The 26689-nt window shown below is 42.0% G+C and overlaps 1 protein-coding gene across 2 annotated transcripts in view; it reads right to left on the bottom strand.

Moving 5' to 3' along the window:
- Window positions 1-26689, bottom strand: part of PDE1C (phosphodiesterase 1C) — a gene marked incomplete at both ends in the record, with an annotated part of 333766 nt that overhangs the window by 215429 nt on the left and 91648 nt on the right. Inside the window, one exon of one of the 2 annotated variants that reach the window (XM_080338652.1) lies at window positions 1690-2312. The exons of the other annotated variant lie outside the window; for it this stretch is intronic. Within the exon in view, the coding sequence (XP_080194778.1) occupies window positions 1690-1790 (101 nt within the window). Of the gene's footprint in view, window positions 1-1689; window positions 2313-26689 lie in introns of those variants that run through there. 2 annotated transcript variants of the gene reach the window in all.

Below are 26689 nucleotides of genomic sequence, written 5' to 3'. Positions count from 1 at the left end.
TATGCACATGCTAAAAGCCTCCACAAAATGACTGGGAATGGAAAATCTTGTACAGACTTTAATTAGAGCAGAACACATTTCAGTTTTCATCTTGTGCTTAAGAATTGTACAAAAAAAAAATGTCTCCAGTTTAGGCGAAGATATCTCAAAAATCAGAAAGGACGTGTTTGTTACTCTCACACACACTGCCAACAGAGAGGGCTATACTGAAAAACAGCTTGAGTTATTACACATCTAGAATAAGCCTTACAGTTTTGCCAAATTTCCAAAAGGTAGAAGAGACCAGAGCTTGATGTAAAATATGCAGACACAGCCTTGTACTAACAGCAGGAGAAATCCTGAACTACAATGCTGCTGAAGAATTACCTATGAACTTCAGGTGGAACACGAACCAGCATGCTCCTAAACTCCACGTTAGACAGAAATTCAAGGACTCCTAATACTACAGCATGGCACAGACTTGAAAATAAGAGGGTTTGTTTTATGCGGCTGTTCTGTTTGGAAGGCTTACAAGACAGCTGTCACCTACGTTGATTAAGTTCCTTCACAAAACAGGCTTCCTGGAGTGATGCCTTGAAAGAAATACATATTCATGCACGTCTCTTAGACTGCTTGGAGTTCTACAGAAGTTTTGGATGTGCTTTACAAAATATGCCATTGCTGCTCACAGAAAATAACACTCAAAGAGCAACTCAAGTTTCTCTTGGACCCATTTGTTTTCAGTTATTAGTCTACCCTTTCTACACTTTCTTGCTGCTGCTGTTCCCTAGCCTCCTTGCTCCCTTCCTTCCCCCCTTTCCCTTGAGGGCTGAAATTTTAATAACTCTAATATATGAAGCTGAAGAAAAAAACCAAACAGTTCTGAACACAGGGGGGGATGCAGCTTAACATGGTAATAACCCTCTTTGCCTTGGCCAAAAACAGAGGGGCAAATAAATGCTTTGCTGCCAGTAATGGATCTTATTGCTGGTAGACAGTATTTTACATACTGAGAATCTGAAAAAGACACCAGACATTGACTCTAAATAAGCTACGCAAACTCTACAGCCTGTAAACTTTTAGTTTTCTGCAGTGCCAAGTTCTTCTTTAAGCACAGATACTTATTTCCTAGCCAGGCGGCAGTGTCCCACCATTTCATGGCAAGTCAGGCATAATGTATAAATTAATAAGTACAATCCAATCCATGGAACATGAGTTTGATACCATTACAAATGCTGTTAGAAATGTTTTCCAATTGTGCCTTCTCTGCATGTTTTGTCCTTATTAAGCATGTCAGTGCCAGAAATGGGGTATGCTTCCAGGGGAAAAAGACATCTTCTGCATGTTGCATCTTAATGGTAAGATTATTGAAAACAGAGGATTCAATGAAGTACCATTCAGGCTACAACAAAACTTTTCTAGTGTAGCAGATAAAGTAGTTAGCATGGCAGTAACTCCTTGTATCTTACAATGCCTCATTAATGACATTTCTACATTCCCACTGGAAAATGTTTGTTCTCTGCAACAAGCGGTTCAATTGAAGGAAGCAAATGGATCTTTTGCTAAGATTAAGTCACTGTATTTATGGATAACAGGTGTGGAAACTCCTGGCAGATTTTGAAGGTACCGGCAAGAAAGGGAAAAGAAAGCACTATGACAATGGGAGGAAACGGGAGAAGGATATTTAGGAAAAAAAAAAGTAGTACTTACAAGCCTCGAAGGCGAAGCCAGATCTTCTCTATTTGCTCCGGCTGCAGGTATTTCAGAGAGTTGCTCTCAAATTCTTCGATTTCCTTAGTGGGCGACTCCATGGCTGCCGGCGAGGGCTCGGGTTAAGGCTGGGCGCGGACGGGCGCTGCCCCCCCCACACACACACACGCACACGCTCCCCCCCTTTAACGCTGCCCGGCAGCCGACGGCATTTTTGGCCGCCGCTTCTCCCCCCGCCCCGCGGGGCCGTGCGGGCAGCCCGCGAGCGCCCAGGTGCGCGGGGGGCGGCAGCCATCCCCGGGCTGGCCCGGGGCGGGGGGGGCGGGTCGGAGCCGCGTCCCCATTCCGCGAACCCACGTCCCCATTCCGCGAACCCACGTCCCCATTACCGCGAACCCACGCGGGTTTGCCCTTCTTTTTTTTTTTTTCCTTTGTTTTGTTTTGTTGTTGTTCTTGTATTTTTACAATAAGCCGAGGATACGCTCACAGCCAAGACCAGCTGAGGGCTCTTCACGAAGGGAGGAGGGGACGACAAACCCCTCGCTGACAGCCCGAGCTGCCCGCACGGCAGCGGGGCCAGGAGCGGGGCGGCTGCATGGGGTCCCGCCGCCCCGCATCCCGCAGCCAACGGCACCTCTGGCCCCACTCCCTTGCATTATTTTATTCCACCCCCGCTTTTCCCCCCCCAACTTACCGGCAGCGCTGCTGACAGGCTGAAAACCTGATAACTGAGGGGAAAGTCGTCTGTCAGCATAGCCCGGGCAGGGCTTCGCCCTCAGCCTCCCGCACACACACACACACACACACACACACACACACACACACGCACGCACGCACAGACACGGGGGCGCCGGGGGGAGCGGGCTGTTGGGAGAAAGGCTGGCTCTGACTGAAAACCCAACCAAGCCAAACCATTCGGAAAATAAATAAATAAATAAAATAAAAGGAAGGGTAAATTAGAGAAAGTGAGCGACTCACTCCTGGCAAACAGCCATCTGCTTCATTGCAGCCAGACTATTCCCGAGAGAGGGATGCGCAGCATGGGCTAAAAGGCTTCAACTGGGGCAAAACCCACTTTAATATAAATACATCGGTAAAACACCATTGCCTAAAGCCACCCAAAACACGGCAGGGGAAGTCTGTACACTAAAGAGAGATCAAGCCCAACACGTTAGTCACGGATGTATCGATGCCTTTCAAGAAGAACCACAAACAATACATTATAGGAGAACACATTATTCATAGTGCACGAGGCTTGAAACAGGATCTATGGCTCAAACCCAAGACATTTGCACAGAGGAGGTTAAAACCCCAGTTTTGCAATAGGACGCAAGCTTTCAGGGTCCCCCAGGGCACCCTCATGCCAACCCCGGGAACAGCAGGGACCACTACACGGGGCACCCCTCTCTACACTTGTAGGGTTCCTGCTCCAGACAGGAGGACAGACCAGGATTTCCTTCATTGCACAGACCTGGTCAAGTGTAGGTGGCAAGAGGATGGGGACAAACTCTTTTCAGTGATGCCCAACAATAGGAGGAGGAGCGACAGGCACAGACTGAAACACAGAAAGTTCCATCTGAATATGAGGAGAAACTTTTAATTTGGGGGTGCCAGAGCACTGGAACGGCCTGCCCAGAGAGGTTGTGGTCTCCTTCTCTGGAGACATTCAAGATGGACTAATTCCTGTGTGATTGTGTACACATATGCAGGCACGTCACAAGAAAGAGCCAGAGGCCATGAATGCATTGCAAAGAGCAAGTTTTATTTTAGTTACCTCTCCACTGGGGGATCTCCGAAGCCACACCTGAGCTCCCAGGCACAGGTGACACCAGCGGGGACGCAGGCGCTGGTCAGTTCAGCCCTGCTGGAAGATCACTGGGCCTGCTGAGCTCACCTGTATTTCAAGGCTTCAGGCAGGCGCAGCCTCCCGCTCTTCCTCACAACAAAGCAGGAATCTCAGACATAGTGATAATGTGCCTAGAGTTTCTCACAGGCCTATGTTATCTAACACAGAGGTTCTACTCATCAAACACACAAGGTCAGTAAAATAATTAGTGTGATGTATGTGCTTTTTCTACAGACAGGTGCAAGTCACTTGAGCATATTTACATTTAACTAATCTCCTCGCCAAATCTTCTGCTATATTCCCATACAGCGATCTGCTCTAGGTGAACCTGCTTTAGCTGTTGTGTTGGACTAGATGATCTCCAGAGATCCCTTCCCACCCTAGCTATTCTGGGATTCTGTGATCAATCACCTCTTCAACTCAGACAAGACCCCATGCATGCCTCTGCTGAGTTAAAGTTATTGATGTGGTGCTTTCAGCCAAAGCCACTTGAGCAGAGGGAAAAGAACCATCAAAACATTATTGTCCTATCCTTAACATGTTTTCTCACATGTTGCAAAAGTTGCCTCTGGAGAAGCAGCACTTGTAACAGAGGAGTCCACCATGTGAGGGAAGACAGGTTCCCATGAAAATATGCTTGGTGGTGACTACTTTCAACTCCTGTTGTGCAAGTCCACACACTGACACTCTGAATAGTTTGTGGAAATGTGAAGAATATATTGATCAGCCTAATCAAGCAATCCCCTGTTTAAATGACTTCAATCAGTTCTTAGTCATGTAACTTGCCTACTTGAAAAATCTAGCCAAGCAAAGCAGAAACACACCATCCTGCCTGTACAGAGGTTCTCGTACCCCATGGGAAAAAAATAACATTGCAGATCTATACATCTGTACAAAATCAGTGGGGTTATTTCTTTGGGCTCTGTAAGTGCAAGAGGGCACCTAACTGGGATCGGGCACTGAAACTGCGCTGCTGAGTTGGTGCAACCATTTACCAATTCACACTTTTCTTTCTGCATATTCAAGGATCCTTTTTATACACATGAAAACTAGAAGCCTTGCATCCACTAATGAAAAAGACAGTTTTCACTGAGGACACGGGGGAAGAGTTTAAAAAAAAAAGTTTTGAGGTAAAACCACAAATCTTTAAACTTCTCTTCCAAAGTAGAAAAAGTGCCAGGGTTCATTTTAATCTAGTGAGATTAGACACAGCTCCATAAAAAAGTTATATTGTATTGACAGAAAGAGAACTGAATTAAATATACTGAATCAAAGCTTACATTATGGAGTTTTACCAACTTTCTGGCACTTTTGACCTTGTCAATAAGATGTCCCAGTCATTCATGAGTAAGACCCAGAAGCTCAGCTACTTGTTTCACAGGTGACAGGTAATCATTTCCCTACTCCTTATCTCAGTGCCTCTGTCTGAGAGCCAGCACAGCGTTGCCACCCTACCTACAGGAAGGACAGTGAGTTCCACTGATGAGGAGGAGACTCTGAGACTAAGTTATTATCATCCCTCATAATTTCTGTATCATTTTGCCAACATGCATACAATATGCATTTGATATTAGGCTTTCCAAATGCAAAAAATCCCATTTAAGGAAACCCTTTATAGCTTTTAGTATTCACACAAATCAACTCAGAGATCTTGAGATTTCTATTTTGCTATAGGAGGCAAAGCTCTCTCACCCTTATGTCCTGCAGGCTTTAGATATTAAAAAAAAAAAGCCTCACGTGAAAACCAAAGTCAGGTATTCCACTCCATGGACACATGGCCTACCACAGTTACAGAAAGCAGCCGGAAGAAGAACAAACCCCATTTACACTTCATTTTTTCCTGTATAGTTCTTTCAATTCTATAGCAGGATGCACAGAATTGCATTTTTCCTGTTCCGCTTTAGTCAGGAGCATTTTCCATTAAGTTAAATTTATTACCAGGAATTATCATTGGAACAGAGATGTACTACCAACATGCCACAGCCCATGCACTTTTAAAATAACATTTTCCCTTGAAACAATAAACATATCAGCTGCAGCTCAAGACTAAAATATAAGTCAACAACAATCTGATGCTGGTGTAACTTGCATGTCTGTACCTTACCCTTATGTTATCTATTTAACCAGTGACTCATTCTTTTCTTCAGCAATAATCAGCCAGTCACGATTAGCAGAACCCAGGTAATTTTCACCTTCACTATGTTATTATTTACTATAAAAATTGTGCATTTAAAATACCAGGTAATTCCAGAAAGAATATGTACGTAATGACAGAAGACAAAAAGTTAAGAAAAGCAAAACAAATTATTTTCAGCTGATAGCTAAAAGCAAATGCAGAGCGATGACTAAGAATGAAAGGAAAGTTACTACAGGCTGCAGAAATATCAGAAAAATTATGAACTAGTGTCATAGTTATGAAGATATAATGCAGGAAAGAGATATTGGGCAGGTGAAGATACCAAGGTGGAGAGAAGAAAAAAGAGAAATATGACATTCTGTGCCAGGCTAGGATGCCTCCACATATTTGAAGAACTAAATTAACATTGAGTGGTTCCTGTTAAAAATGTGACACCAGAGAACATAGATATCTTCCAGGCCTTGAGTGGTACGTGGCCTTTTGTTTCATTGTATTTTGACTTCCAAGAGCCTTTGAGATCACAAACTACCGAACACAAGGACTGTGCATTCTGATAGCTAGTTGTAAAAACAAATAAAACCGGGAAGTCGAGACAGGGGCCAAATCAGGAGAATGGGACAATGGAGACAAAAATGCCATTGCGCTCAACTGTTGACGAAACTGAGGGCTGGACCAGTATGATGTCATAGCAATGATATTTGCAGGAATTACAGGCAGAGAGAGATTTCACGGCATTTGCAGGAAACAAGGTGATATGCAAAACATGAACTGGGAGAAGAGCAAGCACTAGCAAGAACACCACCAGTGATGGAGCCTGTGGAAGCCAATGGAAAGTCTAAAGGCAGCCACAGAGGAATCAGGAGCATGTCTGAGGATGCTGCTGCTGCTGCTGCGAAAGGCAAGCATTTTTACAGTTGTGACACTTAGCTGAGGGAAGTTGAGACAAAGACAGCAGTTTATCTGCTCAATGCAGGTAGAGATGATTACAATGAGAGAGTCATGACACAGGGTGGCTTCCTGCCCCATTTGACTTAGTGTCGTGACACAATGTGGAGCTGAGGTAGGAGAGAGGTCCCTAATGAGATCCCACACAGCAGCAGCACTGTGGTAATAAAATAAAATAAGCTATTAGCAAGAGTCTCTCCCCTTCATTTCCCATTACCTCCCCATTTGGCTTTGCTTTGTGTAGAAGACTACTAGAAAAAGAGTAATTTGGGATGTCCTAAAGATAAAAAGTTTCCTTCCTTCCTTCTTTAACAAAATTTTACAGTATAGTAACTGTTTTTTCCTTCCCATGATGAAGAAACTCAAATAATTAATTAGAGGCAAGAAGGAATTCCCAGCAGCTGAGGCAGCATGAGGGTCCTACCTGCTACCTGATTCAACAGACACCTCCAGCAGCCTGGTTGCTTGTGCCCTGGAGAGGTCACCTTATCCTCCTGATAACATTCAACCTCATGACTGCAACACTACATCCAGGGAGGGTCTCTGAAATACCTGATATTGATTTTCAGAAACCTAGTGGTTTAATGAATGCTATCCTTCCCATTGCCGGGTGCTAAATTCTACCAGCCGTTAGCTCCAAGTGGTTTCTATCTTTTCCTTAGAGTAGTTCTTAAGGAGACATCCAGGTATAGCTGCTGCAGTTGGTGAGCATCTTGAGTTTTCTGCAATTGAGTGCGATCCTCAAACATAACCAGCAGGCAGCTGAGTCAAGTTGAGACACATTCAAGGAAAATAGACAAGTTAGGAGCTGTAGAAGCACGAGTAATTATCCAAATGGTCCTCTTTCCACTTGTGTACTACAAGGGACCACCCAGAATGTTTGCTCTAGGAACCCCTTTTGAATGATACAACGAACTGTGCAAGCAGCCATAGTAAGCAGTTTTCTGACAAGAGGGAAGACGCCTGTACCAGCTTGGGGCATATGCTGTCTGTTTATGCTCCTTCTGCAGTGATGATGGAACATGACATTACTCTTCACTGCCTGCACCTACTTCATTGCCTGTACCACTTCCCTTTACACAGATGCCCACTGCTGAACAGCTTTTGTGTTGCACATGTCACTGCCTTTTGGTGATGAGGAAAGCAGTTACAGAACACAACATCTTTCTTTCTGCCCATTTGATTTTAAGGTACAGATGGAGTAACAGGGAAAAATAGGAATGCGGGTTATTGGTATCACCATGTTTGAGCTCCAGTTTGGGATTCCCTTGCTTGTTTAAGTCCTGTCAGTCTGATTTTGTGATAGGTGCCAGCAAGACAGCAAACACCAGGACAGCAGCTGTAGCTGTAAAAAGTTATAAACTTGTCCCGTAAGTATCTGCAATGAATACACATCATCTTGCTTGCCTTGTCCTTAAACAGATGCCCACCTCATGGTGAGCAAGAGTAGCTTCCAAAAGGGTGACGTTTATAGGCTGAGCAAGCAGCACTGCTTCAGCTCTTGCACTAATGTTGCTGCACAGAGGCAACAAGTCATGGGCACAAAGCAAGTCCAGCTCTGAAAGGCAGGAATGGCACCACCTGGTTCACTCCATTTAAAGCGTTGTCCCAAAACCAGGGTTCTTTTCCCACTGTGCATGCAAATGGGACAAATTTACACACAGAAACAAAACAAGTGAAAGACTGGATTTCCCTCTGCTGCTCTGTTACCTGGCAGGAGGTCCAGGGCAGGAGGACTCCTTCCTAAACCCTGAAAGAAGCTCTCTTGCCTCCTCCATTCACCTGTGGGAGAGGAGACATGGCAGACATCTCAGACAGCTTTTGCATGGTCCCTTTCTTGGGCACTAGGTCCTCTCTGTCAGTGACAACAAAGAATGAAGAGCAATGCAGAGGTCCCAGGCAGGCCAAATGAACCCTGCACCAGCCTCCTCCTCCACAGAACATAGATTTGGGTAAATGGGGGCTATGCCCTCTTTACCTCCCCTTCCTCGGTCCAGGACCATACTTGCATTCATGCTAAAAGCCTCTTGATTTAGCCCTGTGCAGCAAGGATCTTAATTACAGGAATTTTTCCTTCCTTACTAAGTGCACTGTTCTGCAGAACTGCAGATGCAGGATGCTGCAGACACGCAGCAGAGAGGTGTTAAAAGGCAGCTGAGGTGGACAGCATCCACAGTGTGCCTTCATGAGAGCAGGCATTTCTGCAAAACACAAAATATCAGGGTGTACAGGAGTAGGTCTGCCTTTCTGACGGTGGTGGTACAGGTATTTAATAAGTGAGTCCGAGACAGAATGGTCAGAGCCACTTCTGACATATGCATGGCTGTAAACTAGGCTCTGTCCTCAGATTGAAGTCCACAACAACTTTCCTTAAAGGTACATACAGTTCCTTTCTTTTACTTTCTAAGCAAGGACTAGAAAAAGAGTGGGAAAGCTCAGAATCTGCTTTGCAGACTTCACCAGAGCTATGTGGGTTTAGCAATAACAATTAAAAGGCCCACTGCAATGCAACCAAAAATGCTTCCAAGGCAGCAGCATGTCTAATGTAAACAGCACAAGCAAACTGGAGTGATAATTTCAATCAGCAAGATTTCTGAAGTCTTTGCTGGACTGCAGCAAAAACAGCTAAGCTACCCCATGCTGGAAAAGTGCTGAAACATTGCCTACTGCTATTCCTACGTATTGCCTGTGTGAACATGCATTTTATCCCATCAATTAATCTGATTTGACAGAATGAAAGCTTCAAGCATTATAAAAAATTATATAATTAGTACAACTACAGTGTATTCATATGTCTGTCTATGCATAAATAATCCAGAATATATTTTATTCTCTCACCACTAATGCCTCCAACCAAAATTGCAGAAGAGTGTTTATCTTTGCTTTCATTATTGCGTGTCTGAGTCTGAATCTCTGAACTTCAGTTTTGGCAAACATTGTGATGAGTCTGCTAGTACCATATTCCAAAATATTATACTAATACTATATTCAAACAGTTTGTGAAACACTGACATTTCTGCTAATTCTGCTAATGCCAAAATAAGACTGGCAGATTTTGCTCAGTCTTTATCCAAGCAGGAAGAAAGTTTCTTGCTCGCTTTCACTTAAGAATGATTTTTTTTGTTTGAGAAGAGCTTAAGAGGAGGGAGAGGGGATCAGCTGTACCACTGCATTGGATTTATCTTATTTATTCTTAATGTTGAAATGTAAGATAGTGATTGGGAAATATTTAGACATTGCAGCTGACTCGTATGCATTTTTGAAAAAAAGTCATAATTACAGCACTCTGTCCTGAGCAAAACATAACTTCAGAAGGTTGAACTCTGAGAAAGGTAACGACTGTGCAAAGTCTATGAAGAGTTAATCAAGAAATCATGAGATTCAGGGAATAAATGAGACAATTCATATAATAGCATAATTAACTCTGTCACACTTCACTACAAAATAGATGATAGTGAACAGAATAACTTGTACCTGATTCAGCTTTTGGCTGCTGAAAAAAATTAATATTCCCTTAAATAGTAAGCATTTTTGATAGCAAGAAACTGTCATCAAAGCAGAGATGCCTGTGTCCCATTTAGTCCAGAACATTATGAGGTCCTAAGCCTACTGAATGTGCTCTAAAGAGTCATAATTCAACTATGCATTATTCAAATGTAGAACACACAATGTATCTGTTAGCATCTGGAGTTACTCTGGTGTAAATGGGGTACATTGGCTTCAGATTTTTGTTACAATTCTACTTTATAGTTTTAAGCGATCATCCAGTTCCCTCCAGGCTGGGGAATTTTGATTTCTGCTGCATCTAGAAATTATGGATAGTTTTAACTTCTCTGTCTGAGAGGCAAACAGATGTGGCTGGCCCAGAGAATGCTGCTCTCTCAAAAAGTTTCAAAACCAATGAGCTAGATAGAGAGATATATAAATACATATAAAGATAATATATTAAGACTACTGCTGCATTCTCTGCATCTTAACAATGTGTTCCATCTCAGACTGCCACCAGAACTAGGCATACCATGAGAATTTCAACCAAGAGTTTTAGGGGAGGCAAATTTTAGCTTTTTGTCGAAGAAAATAAGCAAACAAACAAAAAAGTACAAAGGTGACAGTAAAATCGTTAGCACAAAAAAAAAAAAAAGTGACTGATGAACTTGATGGAAATTGTGCTGTTCATTTAAACTTTTCTTAAGTTAACTGAATCCAACTGACAATTTTGATCAAAAGCTCGGGTGACTGGTAAGAATTTTTCTGTCAAATACTATCAACTAGTACTGCCACTAAGACAAGCACATACCTCTTCTGTGGTCTGTCCTTTTTGACCCAGAGTTGCTCAGTTTCTGTGAAGGCAGATTTAAGAAAACTTGCAGAAACCTTCTTCAACTTGGGAGGCTTACCAAAATGAGAAAATGCCCATACTGGTGACACTTGAAGTTAATACTCAAACCATGGCATTGCAATAGCTCCATAAAAATCCCTATTGCACTCACTCAAGGCACTGCAAATTTGACAAAAGCCCTGTCACTTTTGAAGGGCATTTTTTAAAGTCTGTTTTTCTTTAATGACCTCCACAGCGCTAGAAAGCCTTAAAATCTATATTACTATACATGACAGTTTAGGAAGGAGGCATGAGACAGGAGTGATGGTTAGGGGAAGAGCAGCCTTATAAAATGCTTTGCAAAAAAAGAATGAGGGTAACTTGAAAACTCAGCTATGTGAAGTCTTTGCAAAAGCATGTAAGATGTGAGCAGTCCAAGCAATTACTTACTTTAAAAAATATCTAATCAGAGGATTAAATAAGAACTGGCTTTCTAGTCTTTTCCTTTTCATTAGCAAACGTCCAGTGAGGTCAAAGTAGACCATTTTGAGGACCTGAAGCTTTCAACTTTCTTGCAGAGTTTCCTGCTCCAGTCATCCTTCACATCTTCAGATGCAAAGAGACTGAAAAAATACTGAAGTTTATTCAAAACAAGGATGAAGTTGTCTCAGAGTTTTTAAAAGACTACTTATATGTTTGAGAGCTAAAAGTGAGAGGTTTTTCACTTGTCTGTCTCTCATATACAAAGTACATTTTATTACACAGGCCAATGCTGCCCCCTGTACCATGAAAGTGCTATATTTGATCATATATTTGATATGCACAGATTACAAAGAAGGAAGACAGAAATTATTGCATACCATATTTTATTCCTTCTGGAGTTAGGAAATAAATCTGTGACTATCATGGAATATCTGTGTATATACCATTGAATTCTATGGACTTAAAAGCATCTCCACTTTTTTCCTTTTTAATTAAAATCTGCCTAGCTGCTGTACAGAGGGAAAATTCCCAGTAGCTTTTTAGGACTACCACTGCTTTTTGTGCAAGGGAGCCCAAATGCTATTCCTTCCCTTCTCCTCATCTGCTCTCTCCTGGTGGAGAAAGATAGCCACCGCTGATCACTCCACTTGCCTTTACTGGCAGAGACAGCCACTTCAGGGCAATTTAACTAACCAGCTCTGGCAGACTTCAGTCCAAGTGACAAATGTTAGCTTTGGGACCCTTTCCACCCCCAATTAAATTAATATTTCCCATAATTCTCCATGGATAACATGCATTGGACACAGGTGAAAGCAGAGTGTGGAAGCAAACTGCAAAACCACACTGCTGTAAAACCAAGGAGTCCATCAGCAGCAGAGAAATGTCTGCCTGGTAGCAGGGATCTACAGTGTGCAGGGACCTTTTGCTGAAGTGATTCGCAAAGCACAAGCTCTTTAGTGGGATCTCAGCAGTGTGCCAGGCATCAGAGCTCAGTGGAGAGAATAATTAAAGAAAACAGAAGCAGAATAAAAAGCAACATCTATTTATCACATTGGATCATGGCTGATTAACCTGGTCTCTTCCTGAAATCATTTCCTGTGATCATGAAAATGGGGTAGATATAACATATTTGGAGTTTACAAAGGCCTCTATTTTAATGTTTTGAAAAAAACAGGCACTGGCACTGACAATTGTGGTGTGAGCTGGGAAATGACTAAAAGTAATATGAGGATGTGGGGTAAATTAACCTTCTTGGGACTCTACTGCCACAGCTGGCCTGCCTTGTCCTTGCTCATGTAAAGGCTGAGGGATCAACTGCTTCAACAGAGCAAAAGAAAGGCTGAAAAGAATTGCAGTTGTTCTCTGTAGGTATCAAAGATAAACACCAGGGGGGGAAAAACAAAACAAACAAACAAAATCCACCACCAACAAAACAAAACAGAAAAAGCACACTTTTAAAGGAGCAATCTTGCCACAAGAGCAAATGGATATAAACTGGCCCTGACCACAACTCAGAAGCTGGAAGATTTCTAATCACCAGAACACTGAGCCTCTGGAAAAGCCTCCCAACTGGTGCAGCACAAATGAAAAATCCCACCTCACTTATCTGAAGATGAAGGTTCCCCAACTCCCTCAGGGGTTATACCCAGTGCAGCAGGATAGACGCAGTAACCTATGCTGAGTCCTGTGCCCTGCAGATGTTCCTGCTTCTGCACAGAGAGATCTTGTGCTGACAGTCACGGGGGAGGACAACCAGCTCAGGGCAACACACTCTCCACAGGGGAAAAAAAAGGGTTAACAGGGGTCTCTTCTGGGAGAAGAGACAAGAAATTAGCATATTGTTATTCAGTCTTTGCTTGACATGAGTGAAGCAAAGAAGGTTTAACATGTGTTCCTCAAAGACCACTTTTTCTCAGCTCCAGTAGCTGAGCTCCCTTGAACATATTAAGGGCTTTGGGGCTTCCTCCTTTCTAAGTTGTCTTCTGCTAGAAACAGGAAAGGCCTGCCCTTTAAACCTAAAGTACCTTTTCCCCATGACACAAATAAGAGTTTTATGAGTCTACAGGTAGGTTTAGGCACTTCAGTGCAATGACATGCTCCCCATCCTCTGTATCTGCAATTATCCTTTCTGCCATGATTGATTCTTACCATGCTTAAAGCCAGTAATGTTTATAATAACACAAAAATTACAGAAAAAAATGTCATAGCAAGAAAACATATATATGTGGATGTAGCTGTGCAAACTCCAGAGACTTCCAAATAATGAGTTTTGCCACATCAGGCAAACAATATTGCAGAATGGCTTGTCACAAGGAAGGTTTGAGGTGTCCCCTTCCCTTTCCTTCCCCTTCCCCCTGGCATCCACACCTCAGGATACACAGGGCAGCACATTCAAAGGCAGCTCATACATTCCCACCTGCTGCTGCAAAACTAAATCCTTCTTGTATGCTGGAAGAAAAGAGGATGTCAGCTCCTTGACCAGGTTTCACAGGCATGTGCCCATTCAGGTAGAATGTCCCAAGGGATTTGCTCACCATTGCCACCACGTATTTGGAGAGATTATTCAGGGGTTGATACTGCTGTTCCCTCTTTTCATTATCATGTTGTGCAGAGAAGTATCCTAAGACAGACAAACTAACATAGAGATTGCAAGGAACGTGAATATATATGAAACCCTGAACACTGCAAATCACTATCACAGGAAAGAAAAAAACTTATTGTTGGCAAGAGATTCACAGTCTCCCTTTAGCCTTTTGTTTACCACTCTCTAAATTCTGCACTCTGCATTCTGAAAAGAAACCCTCTGACCTGAAGATCAAATTCTTACACTGCTACACTTTCAATGGATGCTTTAACCTGTGCAGCATTTTAGCTAAAAATCATAGTGTTCCTCCTGCATCTACAAGGACCGTTTTTCAAACGGACTTTCCAAAGCCCTGCTAGAACATCACAAAGAGTTTACAAACTACACTTCACCGTTAGCCTTCACCACTGCCTTGTGGCATTTCACTGGCAGCACCGTAAGTTGTCAATAGCTAAAAATCTTCTAAGTGATACTTCCAGATAAATCCTGCATCGGAAGAACAAGTGATATTCCTAAAATCCTCATTTAATCTGATTCTTGCAATTCTCATTTAAATGAGATCCATTGATCAGACTTCAGCAACCTCTTGTTCACACTCTCATCTAACCTGTTTCCCCATTTTCACTGCACATTACTGCAACCTTGGCCACCAGAGCATGGATATAAGAATAAATTGAAGTACTGAAGACAGACAACAACAGTGCAGGAGGTCAGTGAAACAACTGATATAATGGTTCCCACATATAGTATTTGACTGGTGCCCAGGGAGGATGAGGGAGCAAAGCATGCCCAAGGGAATCACCATCACACATTTTCTACATGTGTAGAGATCTCTCAGCCGAATCCTATGCAAGAACCTCCAAAACGGCGACTATCAATGTCCTCTCCAGATGTCTCAGCTTCAGATTCACCATCACATGAAAATCACTGTACTTTCACATATTGATGAAAAGCTGTGTCTGCAATGTAGCAAGTGTCATAAATCCACCAAACTGCATCTTAATATGACCTGTGCAGACCAAAGAAGAATCCACTAGATTCATTAATGCCTTAATGTGTTCCTTCTCACCTGCTACCTATTTTTTTTTTAAATTGCTGAGCAGCAATCAGTTCACTCATCAGTAAATATTTGATTTATATGTATCAAGTAGCTGCCACCATGATAACTCACTCCTGAGCACTTCCTAAAAGGATTATTATTGCTTTTGGATTCCCATGGATTTAAATGTTTATCCAGTCTCAAATTATCATTTTTCTATATGTCAGTTGTGACCATCTGCACAGAGGCCAAAATTATACCTGTGTGCACGCATGTGTGTGTTTGAGTAGAAGCGTGAGACTAGACACAAGACTGTTAAGGTAAAAAAGGCAAGCACTGAAAGTTTAAAAAGAGCCACTACAAAGAGTGCACAGACAGCCTTAAGCAACTCTGTTGCATGCCAACAATCTAAGAAAACTTTTAGGTATGTGATTATATCCATTTCCATACTGCACTACACAGACCCTGCACTGGACGCTGAAGTCTTTCCCTATGGACTCTCAAGGGGTTTCCATCTCCTTTCATATTAGACTGCTCAGCTTAGTAACCAGAGCAGAGAAGGCCTATAGTGGTAGAAGACCTGGAAATAGAGTCTTACAATAATGATTTGGCTTACATTCCACACATTCACTCAGACACGTGATCCTGATATCAGTAAGGAGGGAAGGTGGAAGTGGCATTTCTTTTTCATGCAGCATCCCGTTTTCATTATCATTCCCTCTACAGTAAGGCAATTCTGTCTCCAGCATTGGTATGATATAGTTTTTTCTCCTGCATTTTGCTCAAATGGTCTTTGTGTTGATATTTTTTAGCTAAATGTGTGTTCTGAACAAGGTATTGGGAGCATATTGCACATGGACTCTGCAAATGCTGCATTTTAAGGATAAGTGATAAATATGCTGCCATAAGGGAACTGCCACCCCTGAGTACATAAGCATGATTTGGGGCCTGTTTTGCCAATAAAACAGTGCTTAGATTTGGCTGTTAGTGATGCATCTACTGTAAAAACACAAAATATTAATAAACCTCCTTGTGGATCTTGGCAGCAACTGGATTCAGCATAGTCTCATGCTGCATGAAATCTCAGCCTATATGTAAGTGTAGAACAAATTTCATGCAGTATTTAAAAAATTAATTCACAATTAAATTGCCCTATTCTGCTCAAAGCCCAATGAATGCATTGCAAACCCAAGAAGTGGCTCAGACATGCAGCTGGTGTCAGTTGTGGTCACTCATTTCAAAGCAGTACCTTCTCCAGTGAGTCTTCCACGGCACTGATTTATAGCTATCCAAAGGTTCCTAGAAGCTATATTTTGTCTATATGTTTGGCCAGAAAGAAGAGGAAATTCCCTCTTTTCACCAGCTCTGACTTCATTCTAGCAGCTCCATACTCCATTATGATGTGTCCTGAAATGGATGCAGCAAGTCTGAGCAATTCTAACCCACGCAACTTGACAAAGTGTGACTCATGCTTTTAATCAGAGCCGAGAAACAACATTCCGCTGCAACATTTCATTTTGCAAGGGTGCTAAGGGGAGCAGAAGAAGGGGAAGGCTTTTTCTGCTTTCAACTGGAAATAGGTTAAATAAGCTTGCAGAGAAGGAATTATGTACAAATAACTACTAGAATTAATGGTATCTGGTGTTCTGATTTATTCTGAGATTAGTGTCTGAGTAAATTGTAGAGATCAAAAGTTATGACTTAAAGAGAGGAAGGGAAGTAGGAAAGGAAAGAAGGGAAGTACAAAGCACTTTGTGAACCCACAGTAATAAATGGTAGGACAAACCACACCTCATACCAACAAACCCTTCCAACTTCCTGGAGAAATATTGAAGAATTAACACTTTTTTCTGTTATTTGCAAGTATTCCAGTGACTAGTTTAAGAAATTTAATCTACTACATTTCAGTTATGTCTTAACAATAAAAATTGCAGGTGTAATTTTTCAATATATATTTGACTGCATTTTCACATGCCAGTGTAAGATTGCTACCAAAGCAGCCATTTGTAGTTGGAACAGGCTGGTTATTTCCTCATGTTGGGCCAAACAAATAGGTGTTTTGTCTGTGCATTAACCGGCTTGAAATTGTAACAAGGAACCCAGTTTTGTAAACTGCAAAGTCCCTCTGATTTTAGTTACACAATTGTGTTAATACAAAAGAAGGCAACAAAATAATTTAACTTAATCTTTGGTTTACCCTTAGCATTTTTTTGCATATTAGTTTTAATCCTACTTTTCAGCTAAGATTGATCATCGTAGGATACAGACAGCTCTTAGAGGGATTCCATTCTTCTTAACTGTATTGAAGAGCAATAAAAACAACCCCATTTAAACATAAACTCAAAGACTTTTATCTACTGAAGAACTTCAGCACATGGCCAGGAAAAGCCACAGCTGCTTGTTCAAATCGCAGCCTCCCACTCCTCTGCTGGGTCAATTCCACCACCACAACAGAAAACTTTGCTTACAATGTGGGAATTCAGCTGACTCACATAACTAACAGCCTCAGCAGCTGTCTTGCAATAGGAAAAATCTTTGCTGGTACTCTTACCTCAAAAGGAGAGGGAGTGGAGAAGCCTCCAACCATGCTCCTGAGGTTGAGAGGCAACACCTTGCAGAGGTCCTGGTCACTGGGCAAGAGGGCAGACATGCCCCACCTCTCCCAAGGACAGTCCTCCAGAGACAAGATTTGGAGACAAAACCATACAGACCTCCCATACTAGTACAATGGACTGCCTTACATCTGTAAAAAATTTAGTTTCATCCCTGAAGTATTCTAGGTCTATTGTTGTTTGCTGGATTCTTGGTTTTGTTTGGTTTGGGGTTTTGTTTGTTTGTTTTTAAATGGGCATCCTGATGGCAGGTGTGAAAATTCAGTGGCAGCAAAACAAAATAAGGCATGTAGGACATTTTACTTGCTGGTCTGATTAGAATAAAACCTAAGACTCCTAGAAGCCACATCTTAGTCCATTAAAGTCTTGTTCATAGCGCCAAAGCCAAGTACGCCTTGTACAGCATTCCAAACTAGAGCTGAGTAACTCTAGTGCACAAGCTGACCTTTCAAATGAACCATACAGAAGCAGATCACAGTGCTGTTTCCCCAGTTTTAACTCTCCTTGGCTCTTCCCAATTCTCTTTTATGAAATTATAGAAACTTAGAACGGTTTGGGTGGGAAGGGACCTTTGAAAGTTATCTAGTCCAGCCCCTGCAATGAGCAGGGACATCTTCCACTAGATCAGGTTGCTCAAAGCCCCATCCAGCCTGGCCTGGAATGTTTCCAGGGATGAGGCATCTACCACCTTTTCCGGGAAACCTGTGCCAGGGTTTCACCATCCTCATAAAAAATTTCTTCCTCATGTCTAGCCTGAATCTCCCCTGTTTTAGTTTAAAACTTCTACCCCTTGACCTGTCATAACACACCCTTCTAAAAGGTTTGTGCCCATCCTTCCTATAAGCCCCCTTTAAGTACTGAAAGGCCACAATAAGGTCTCCCCAGAGCCTTGTCTTCTCCAGGCTGAACAACCCCAACTCTCCCAGCCTGTCCTCACAGCAGAGCTGTTCCAGCTCTCTGATCATTTTTGTGGCCTCCTCTGGCCCCTCTCCAACAGGTCCATGTCTTTCCTGTGCTGAGGCCTCCAGAGCTGGACACAGAACTCCAGGTGGGGTCTCACCAGAGCAGAGCAGAGGGGCAGAATCACCTCCCTCAACCTGCTGGACACACTCCTTTTGATGCAGCCTGGGATATGATTGGCTTTCTGGGCAAATTTTGTAATGCTCTAGGAAGCCTTATTTTAAGAGAACTGACAGTCTCTAATTATATATTGAAAAATCCAAAAATTACACCTAGGAGCTCAAAGGAAAAGCCAGCTTGCCTGCATGTAGCTGTAAACAAGTTTCCAGCTCCCTGAAGTCTATTTGAAGTAGAATATGCAAAACTATTTACTGTTTAGGAGTTAGTGCAGTGAGTTAGTGATTTCATACAAAGGTACACAGCAGCAGCTACCAACTTTATCAGAAAGCCTTCAAGCTTAAACCTAGGTAAGTGGCCCCTTTTGCATTTAATTTCCAAATGCCAGTAGGTGATGCAGTTGGCTCAGTTCATAGGAAGAATCCCCCCGATGTCAGACAACTAAGCACACACTTGAGATCCATGCACTGTCCAAACAGACAATTCTGCTCAGAAACTATCTAAAATTTTACTCCAAAGATACCTGCAGTGCTGTGCAGGAGCTTGATTCACAGTCACGCTCAGTGACAGCAATGTCGGGTAAAATTGTTATAAATATTGATCGTGTTTTAACCTGAATACTTGTCTATTTGATCTCAGTGTTGCCACATGTGGGGTGTCTCCTTAGAAGGGAATGACCAGAAGGAAGACCAGACCCTGGGATTCAGCTGGGAGAAGTTCTGTGCCTGCATCTCTAGCAGGATGCCTAGCCTGTGCTGTTCTCGGTGCCAGCTACTCTCAAGTATTTTCACCCTAGCAGTATAACATGGAGCCCTTAAGCGTTAAATTATAAAACATCACTTTCCCCAGGAACTTCAAAAGGCTTAGAAAAAACTATTAAAGCATTCTTATTCTGAACCCAATAAAATAGGAATATTTTTTTAAAATCACTCATGTCACCATAGTACTAAAATAATACTTAAGGCTTCCTGACTCTAATAATCTTCATAGCCAGGGAGATTTCACCTATGAATCACTGGCCCATGCAGACTGCTGGCAAAATCGTATCTATACCCAAAATATATGACACGAGATGAGGTAACAATAAAATCTCAAGGGTCTGTGGTGCATCTGCAATATATATGCATGCTTTAAACAAGGGTTGATGAAAATAACCCACCAACAAGCAGGAGCAACAGAAAAGTGATGCATGCTATAGACTAGTAAGAGATTAATAAATAGTTAATGAAGGTAAGGAAAAATAAAACTAGCTGTAAGCTCTGCTCCAGAAGCAAACACTTGGGCATGTGAACTAGAACTCTTCTAAAACATAAATTTCTTTTCTCTTATTTAATTTAAGTAGGAGTGAGTTAAAGTCCGTTTCAAAATGTGGTTCAGGTTCCAATCCCCCCAGCAAAACTACCAGTATAGAAGTGTAGCTGTCCATCACTCTTCTGATACCTTGAAAGGGGGCTACAAAGCCCCAGCTGAGAGGGCTACAAACCCCTGTCTGTGGGACAGTGCTGTAAAACCCCCTAAATATATGACTTGCTTCCTGCTAGGATGTATGTGTTAAAAATGCTGATTTAAACAAAATTAATTTTAGAGCCTTCAATGATAACAACAGCTACCCTGAGTCTATCAAGCAGTTCCTGACATGAGCATCTGGCTTTTGTTCTCACTTCTGCAGTATGCAACTATGATCTCACAACGTGAGCTTCTACATACATCAAAAAATTAACTGTTGCCTGCAATGACTTCTGGCTGAGAAAACCAACCGTATCGTAATAACTCACCTACTCACCTAACTGGTGGTAGTCAAGTGGGTCAGGATACTATATACACTTCTACATCTGGTAGGATGAGGCACTCAAACTCATTCTCTTATATTTGTATGCCCTTCAGCAAAGCACTTATAACAGACACATACTTTAAACAGGTTAATGAAAAAACAGCAGTAGAGTGAACCACGTGCCCAAGTTATAATATGGGAAGTTAAAATCACCTAAGTGAAAGCTCAGCTCAGCAAGAAGCAAACCTACCACAAATTTGATTAATTAGATATCTTTAGAGTTTAGGACAGGTGATACACACATAATTTGTTAAAGCAAGAAAAATTACATTAAGGATATAAATTTTACTTTTTCCAGATATCAGAAATGTGTCACAAATACCAATAGTTTCCTTAGAGAAAAATGATCACACCTGCTGCTAGTTGTCAGTTACTGTCTGGCATGAAACATGAGGACATAAACAGGTAGGTTTTAAGCATTCCTCTTCAGTTACCACAAATAATTCCATGTTGTCCCATCTGACCACAGTGCTCTCAACAACAGTATTGTTACACACTTTTGGTCAAAAATCAGTCGTGAAACAGCGCATTGTCGAAAGCAACTGGATATGAAAGCAATCAGCAGGTCTCCAGCTTTCAAGGTCACTTTAGATGTGTGTTCCTAGAGGATACCTTTTTTCTTTAAAACCTACTCCACTACTAAGTCAAGTATAGCAACCTTAAAAGGCCAGCTACAGAAACAAAGTGAAAATGAATGATTTTTCATCCACAAAGAGCCATTTGAAGTCCCCAGTAAGCTGAATGCTGGCATTCTCACTGGTAACCATACTAGCAGACCCCTATTCTATTATTTTTTTACAGTTATCATGTGGTCCAATATATGGGATAAATGTCAGAACTTTCCTAAATTCAGTGACTAGACACACAGCAGAGATTTCTCAAAGTCAATTTAATTCTAAGGGGAAACAAAGAAACCAGGTGCAGCAGCTGAAATTCAGACTTTTTCTTAAAGAGTTTCTAACCTTTGCTTCAATTAAGAAATTAGCAAAATTTATAAACCTCAAACATAAGTTACAATTCTAGATGAAAACACATTGCCATTAACAAAGCAAAGTGACAACAAGATTTCCAAGAGGGTGAAATTATGCCTCATGGAGTGAATCGATGTATTTATTTCAAATACACTCCCTGATCACGGTAACAATGTTCACCACCATCTTTAACCATGCCTATGTTCATTAACTGAAGTATTTCAAGTGTTTGGATGATCAGGGCTATAGGATTCCCACCTCCACTGTTACATTGACAGGCACTGACATAGTGCATTAGGGGAATAAGTAATCCAACCATGGAGTGTGGTTTGGGGGAAGACCAGGGCAATGGAGAACCTGAATCCTTTTAGGCACTCAGGCAAATGCAGAACAATATCAGCTTGGCCGGGAGGAAAAAAACCAAAACCAACAAAAAAACCCACAAACAAAACACATAAACAAACAAACAAAAAACCAAAGTGAAACAAAAAACCCCAAACAACAACAACTACCACCTTAGAAACAAAATGGAAAACAAATTAATAAAGCAGGAGAGAAAAACCTACAAATCTACAGATGAAGAGATCACAGAATCATAGAACAGTTTGGGTTGGAAGGGATCTTCAAAGCTCATCTAATCCTGAATCTTCCCTCCTTTAGTGTAAAACCATTAACCCTTGTCCTATCCCAACAGGCCCTGTTAAAAAGTCTGCCCCCATCCTTCTTATAGTACTTTAAGTACTGAAAGGCCACAATAAGGTCTCCCTGGAGCCTTCTCTTCTCCAGGCTTAGCAAGCCCAACTCTCTCAGCCTGTCCTCACAGCAGAGCTGTTCCAGCCCTCTGACCATCTTGGTGGCCTCCTCTGGCCCCTCTCCAACAGGTCCATGTCTTTCCTGTGCTGAGGGCTCCAGAACTGGATACAGGACTCCAGATGGGGGCTCACCGAGCACAGCAGAGGGGCAGAATCACCTCCCTCGCCCTGCTGGACATGCTCCTTTTCATGCAGCCTGAGATACAATTGGCCTTCTGGGTTGCAAGCACACATTGCCAGCTCATGTCCAGTCTTTCATCCACCAGGACCCTCAAGTGTTTCTTGGCAGGGTTGCTCTCAATCCCTTCATCCCCCAGCCTATATTGGTGCTGGGGGTTGCCCCAACCCAGGTGGAGAACCTTGTACTTGGCCTTGTTGAACACCATAAGCTTCGCATGTGCCCACTTCTCAATCTTGTCCAGGTCCCTCTGGATGGCATCCTGTCCCTCCCGTGTGTCAACTGCACCATTTGCAGAATCTCAGGTGAAGGACAGCAGCTCTTTCCATTAGAAAATCCCCAAGAAGTAGACAGAGAATGGGAAGGGTGGAAAAGTGAAGCCCCAACTCTCCCCTTCTTTTCCACTCCCTACTTGCAGATGAGCAAAGGGCTGCAAGGCCTTGTTCATGGTGTGCAGCTGCCTCATCTTTGCCTTGTAGGTAGTACAGGAAATAGGACACAAAGGTGGCATTCACCTTATTTATCACGTCAAGCCATGAATTTAAAGTCCCAGTGTTGGAGTGATATTGGTACATCACCCACCACCAATGGGGATTTCAAGTGCGGAGAAGCAGAAAACGTGCAGGAAAATTTGCATTTAATCCTGAAGCACATAAGACAGGATAAATTTTTTAAAATGGATTCTACAGTAATGTTCCTGTGAACAGCCTGTGCATCCCGCAGTGTGAACAGCTGGATCTTGATATTACAGAGAAAGGAGCTGGAATGGTTCAGGCATGAAAAGATCAAAGGATCTACAGCGCACAGCAATGGTAAAGAGGAACACTGCACATTTTTGCTCAGAAGTATGTGGATTTCCTTTCTTTAGGGTGGCAATATGTTTTACAGATCACACGCTATCTTCTGGAGCATGTATTCCCACTGCATAATACCACTTACATTAAATTAAACTGTTAGAGGAATGATGTATATAATGAACTTGACATCATGCAGTATTTGTAGGCAGAGAAGTAGAGGCAGATGGAGATATGATCTACAGGTAGAAAATGGTTATTTGTGGGCAAATGATATTCAGGAAGAACTGGTTTTATTGATAGTATACTCAATAGTATTCAAACATAAAGAAAATCAAGAACAAATCTTTCACGCTTTCGTTTTAGAAGAGTTGTGAGCATCGCTCAGCACCATTCTGGCCAGCACCATCCGCTGGCTCCCAATAGCATCACAAATCATATTTCCTACTTCACATTTATTTATTCCATTATTATGACCTGTTACATCCATGTGTTCCTGTGCTTTGCAAGCAACAGGCATAAGCTTGGGCAAAGGTTGCTCATAGGAAATAAAGTCTCTGTCCAGATGCCTGCATGTTGTTGCTGCCTTCCTACCTCTCAAATGAAAGTTTGATTTTTCTACAAGAGGTGCAGACTACACACACAAAAAAACACCTTATGCCTTGCATGACTGACCAGCATTGTTGATGGGGTGGCAGAAGCACAGTATTTAGAAGAGAACTGCTCCTCACAGAACAACTGAGCACAATTCTGTCCTGAAGCCTCCAAGGCTTTGATACCTGCAGGTAGCACATGGCCCTCATCAACCAAGGCTTCATATCATGTACAGTGACCACAGAGGATGATATGAAGAGAAATAATGAACCTTAATGAAGGTCTAGAATCATTGCCTGGGAAGTTATTGATGAATGTAATGTGAAGGGAAAGGTCATTGCACAGAGATACTGAAATATAAGATACAGAACAGCCTTGTATTGCCTCCCTATGGGAGATTAATATTACAAACTAAGGATTTACCTTAATATGAGGTTCATGGACCATGTAAGAATTTCAGGTTCCCCTGTGACCCTGGAGGCCCAGCAGAACTAAGATAATCTAGAAATTCCTATCTTCATCATTTTTTGCTACTGACAAAATGTTATCATTGTTCATACTTTTTAAATTAAAAAAAAAAAAAAAAAGGAGATATTATATGAGAGCTTCCATTAAAATGTGTAGCTATAGAAAAATTATTTTTTCTTCCTGAACACTGTTGCCAGCTCATTTAAAGGGAACCCAGCTAACAGAAGTGCTTTCAGTCCAGCATTTCAACTATGGATGCTTTTATATGTACAATGTAAGTAACAGTATGCATCAGGTCTCAAAAATATAGAGGAAGAATGAAAACAACTTTTATATCTCTCTAGAATTTTATATTTTGAAGGAGAGTTTTATGCATGCATTGAAGGGAGAATGTGCACCCTCCAGGACATTGCAGCTACCAGTGCCTGCCGAATTGCCACACCAACAAATCAACAGTATTCATAAAGCAAAGAATTTCTGGCAAAATAAATAAATGCTAGAGAACATAGTTCTGTACTCCACCACACATCAAACAAGGAGCCTAAAGCAAGAGTCATCTTAAATGATCCCTTTACCTGTCTAGCAGTCGTATCCAAAGACTCACTGCTGTTCAAGCACTTCCAGTGAAAAAAATCCCAGTGACTTTTTTCCAACAACAAGAATCTGGAAAAAGGGGAAGAACCTGAATGAATCCAAACTGACTTCATGCACTGCAATGCCAAAGTTAGGACTTAATCATCCTGAACTGCCTGGATAGTCAGCAGTGGAAGATCTTGAGGTGGGTTGAATTTTCCCTTGAGCTACCCAGCTGCCTCGCTTGAGAGGGAGCAAAAAAATAACTGAAGATTAATCTGAATCCAAATCTCTGAGCCTGTGGCTTTATTCACAGTGTTAAATGTGGTGAGAGACTAGTCTTGTTTCCTTCCTGTTTCTCCAGTGAGATAGATCATATATATTAAGAATTCCACTTAGAGATAGGTTAAAGGTTTTGACTGAAAGATATGCCTGCCAAAAAATTTGGTTACAATCATCCTGATCCTGATCCATGTGGACTGTGTTCACCACACACTTCTGTACAGTAAAATGGGTTTTAACAGGGGTAGCAGTATCACCATCCTGGTCTCCCTGCCTTTTATCCAACAATGCAGCAGTCAGAGTATGTATTCACAATGTGTGAAACTCGGGATTTTTTATAACTCATCAGAGGGTCAGTAGCATTTCAGACCAACATAATCTGCGTGGGCAGCGCTCTGGGTGAGTCACAGACCTTTGGATGGTCCGTACTAAATGTGCTCCCGGGCATTCACTCTTATGAAGCAAAACAAGACAAGGCATGTAAATCTACTTTCATTTCTATTTTTCAGGATTCTCCTTAGTTTTAGAGGATGGTTATTTACAGAGAAATTTAGTTTAGAAGATTGTTTTCATCTGTTTAGCAAACATGAAAGTCCTAAGAGTTTCTTTGAAGAAACGGGAGAAACCTTGTGAACACAAGAAATGCCATTCTGGGTCAGATAAAGGGTCCATCTTCAACAAAACAGTGATATCTACTGCCAGCAATAAAAGATGGCATTTTGGGACAGCATCTGACTCTGGATATTTCCTACAGGCCACTCTCCTTGTAATTCCCCACCATCCACACTGTGCTAGGGATGTGGAGCCTACACAGCCTTTTTCCTTTCACTCCTCTTTACAGACCTGTTCTCCAATAATTTGTCTGACCTCTTGTCCTGGTTTTGTTAAAAAACAAGTTTCTCTTTCAGTGAATTTTGCCTGTCAGCTAAAGCCTTCATATTAACTGCATTTTCCTGGAGAACCAGACACATGTTTTGGTAAAACCTAGCAATGGAATGCAAACTTATTGATAAGCATGGATGGACATCTCGCGAGAGAGGCGACGAGGAACAACTGACCAACTGTGTATAACATTCCATTCACGTGAATACTTCATATAAAATGGGAGATCACGAGGATCTCGGTCCTTCTTTTCTCTTTTTTCCCTATGTCCGACATTAGGAGAGGACCTTGCTAGTCGTCCCTGCGAACTGAGGCCTAGTGACAGACTGAATCCAGCTCTGGTTGGCTACAGAGTCTAATCCAGGACTTTGGGTGCCGGCTCTGCAGTTGCTGAGACTTTCAAGATTGGTTTTGTATATTTTGTATTATTTTCTCTATTCTTATTAGTAGTATTAGTAAAACATCTTTATTTTTTTTTCCAACTCTCTTCTCTCTGTTCTTCTTTTTTCCTCCCAATCGCCTCTCCTGAGTGGAAGGGGGGAGAGAGAGGGGCGAAAAAAGGGGGAAGTGGGGG

The sequence above is a fragment of the Nesoenas mayeri genome, assembly GCF_963082525.1.
Source record: "Nesoenas mayeri genome assembly, chromosome: 2".
In the NCBI taxonomy this organism is placed as follows: domain Eukaryota; kingdom Metazoa; phylum Chordata; class Aves; order Columbiformes; family Columbidae; genus Nesoenas; species Nesoenas mayeri.
Note: the sequence above shows the minus strand (reverse complement) of the source record. Positions and strands in the feature narration are given on the sequence as shown.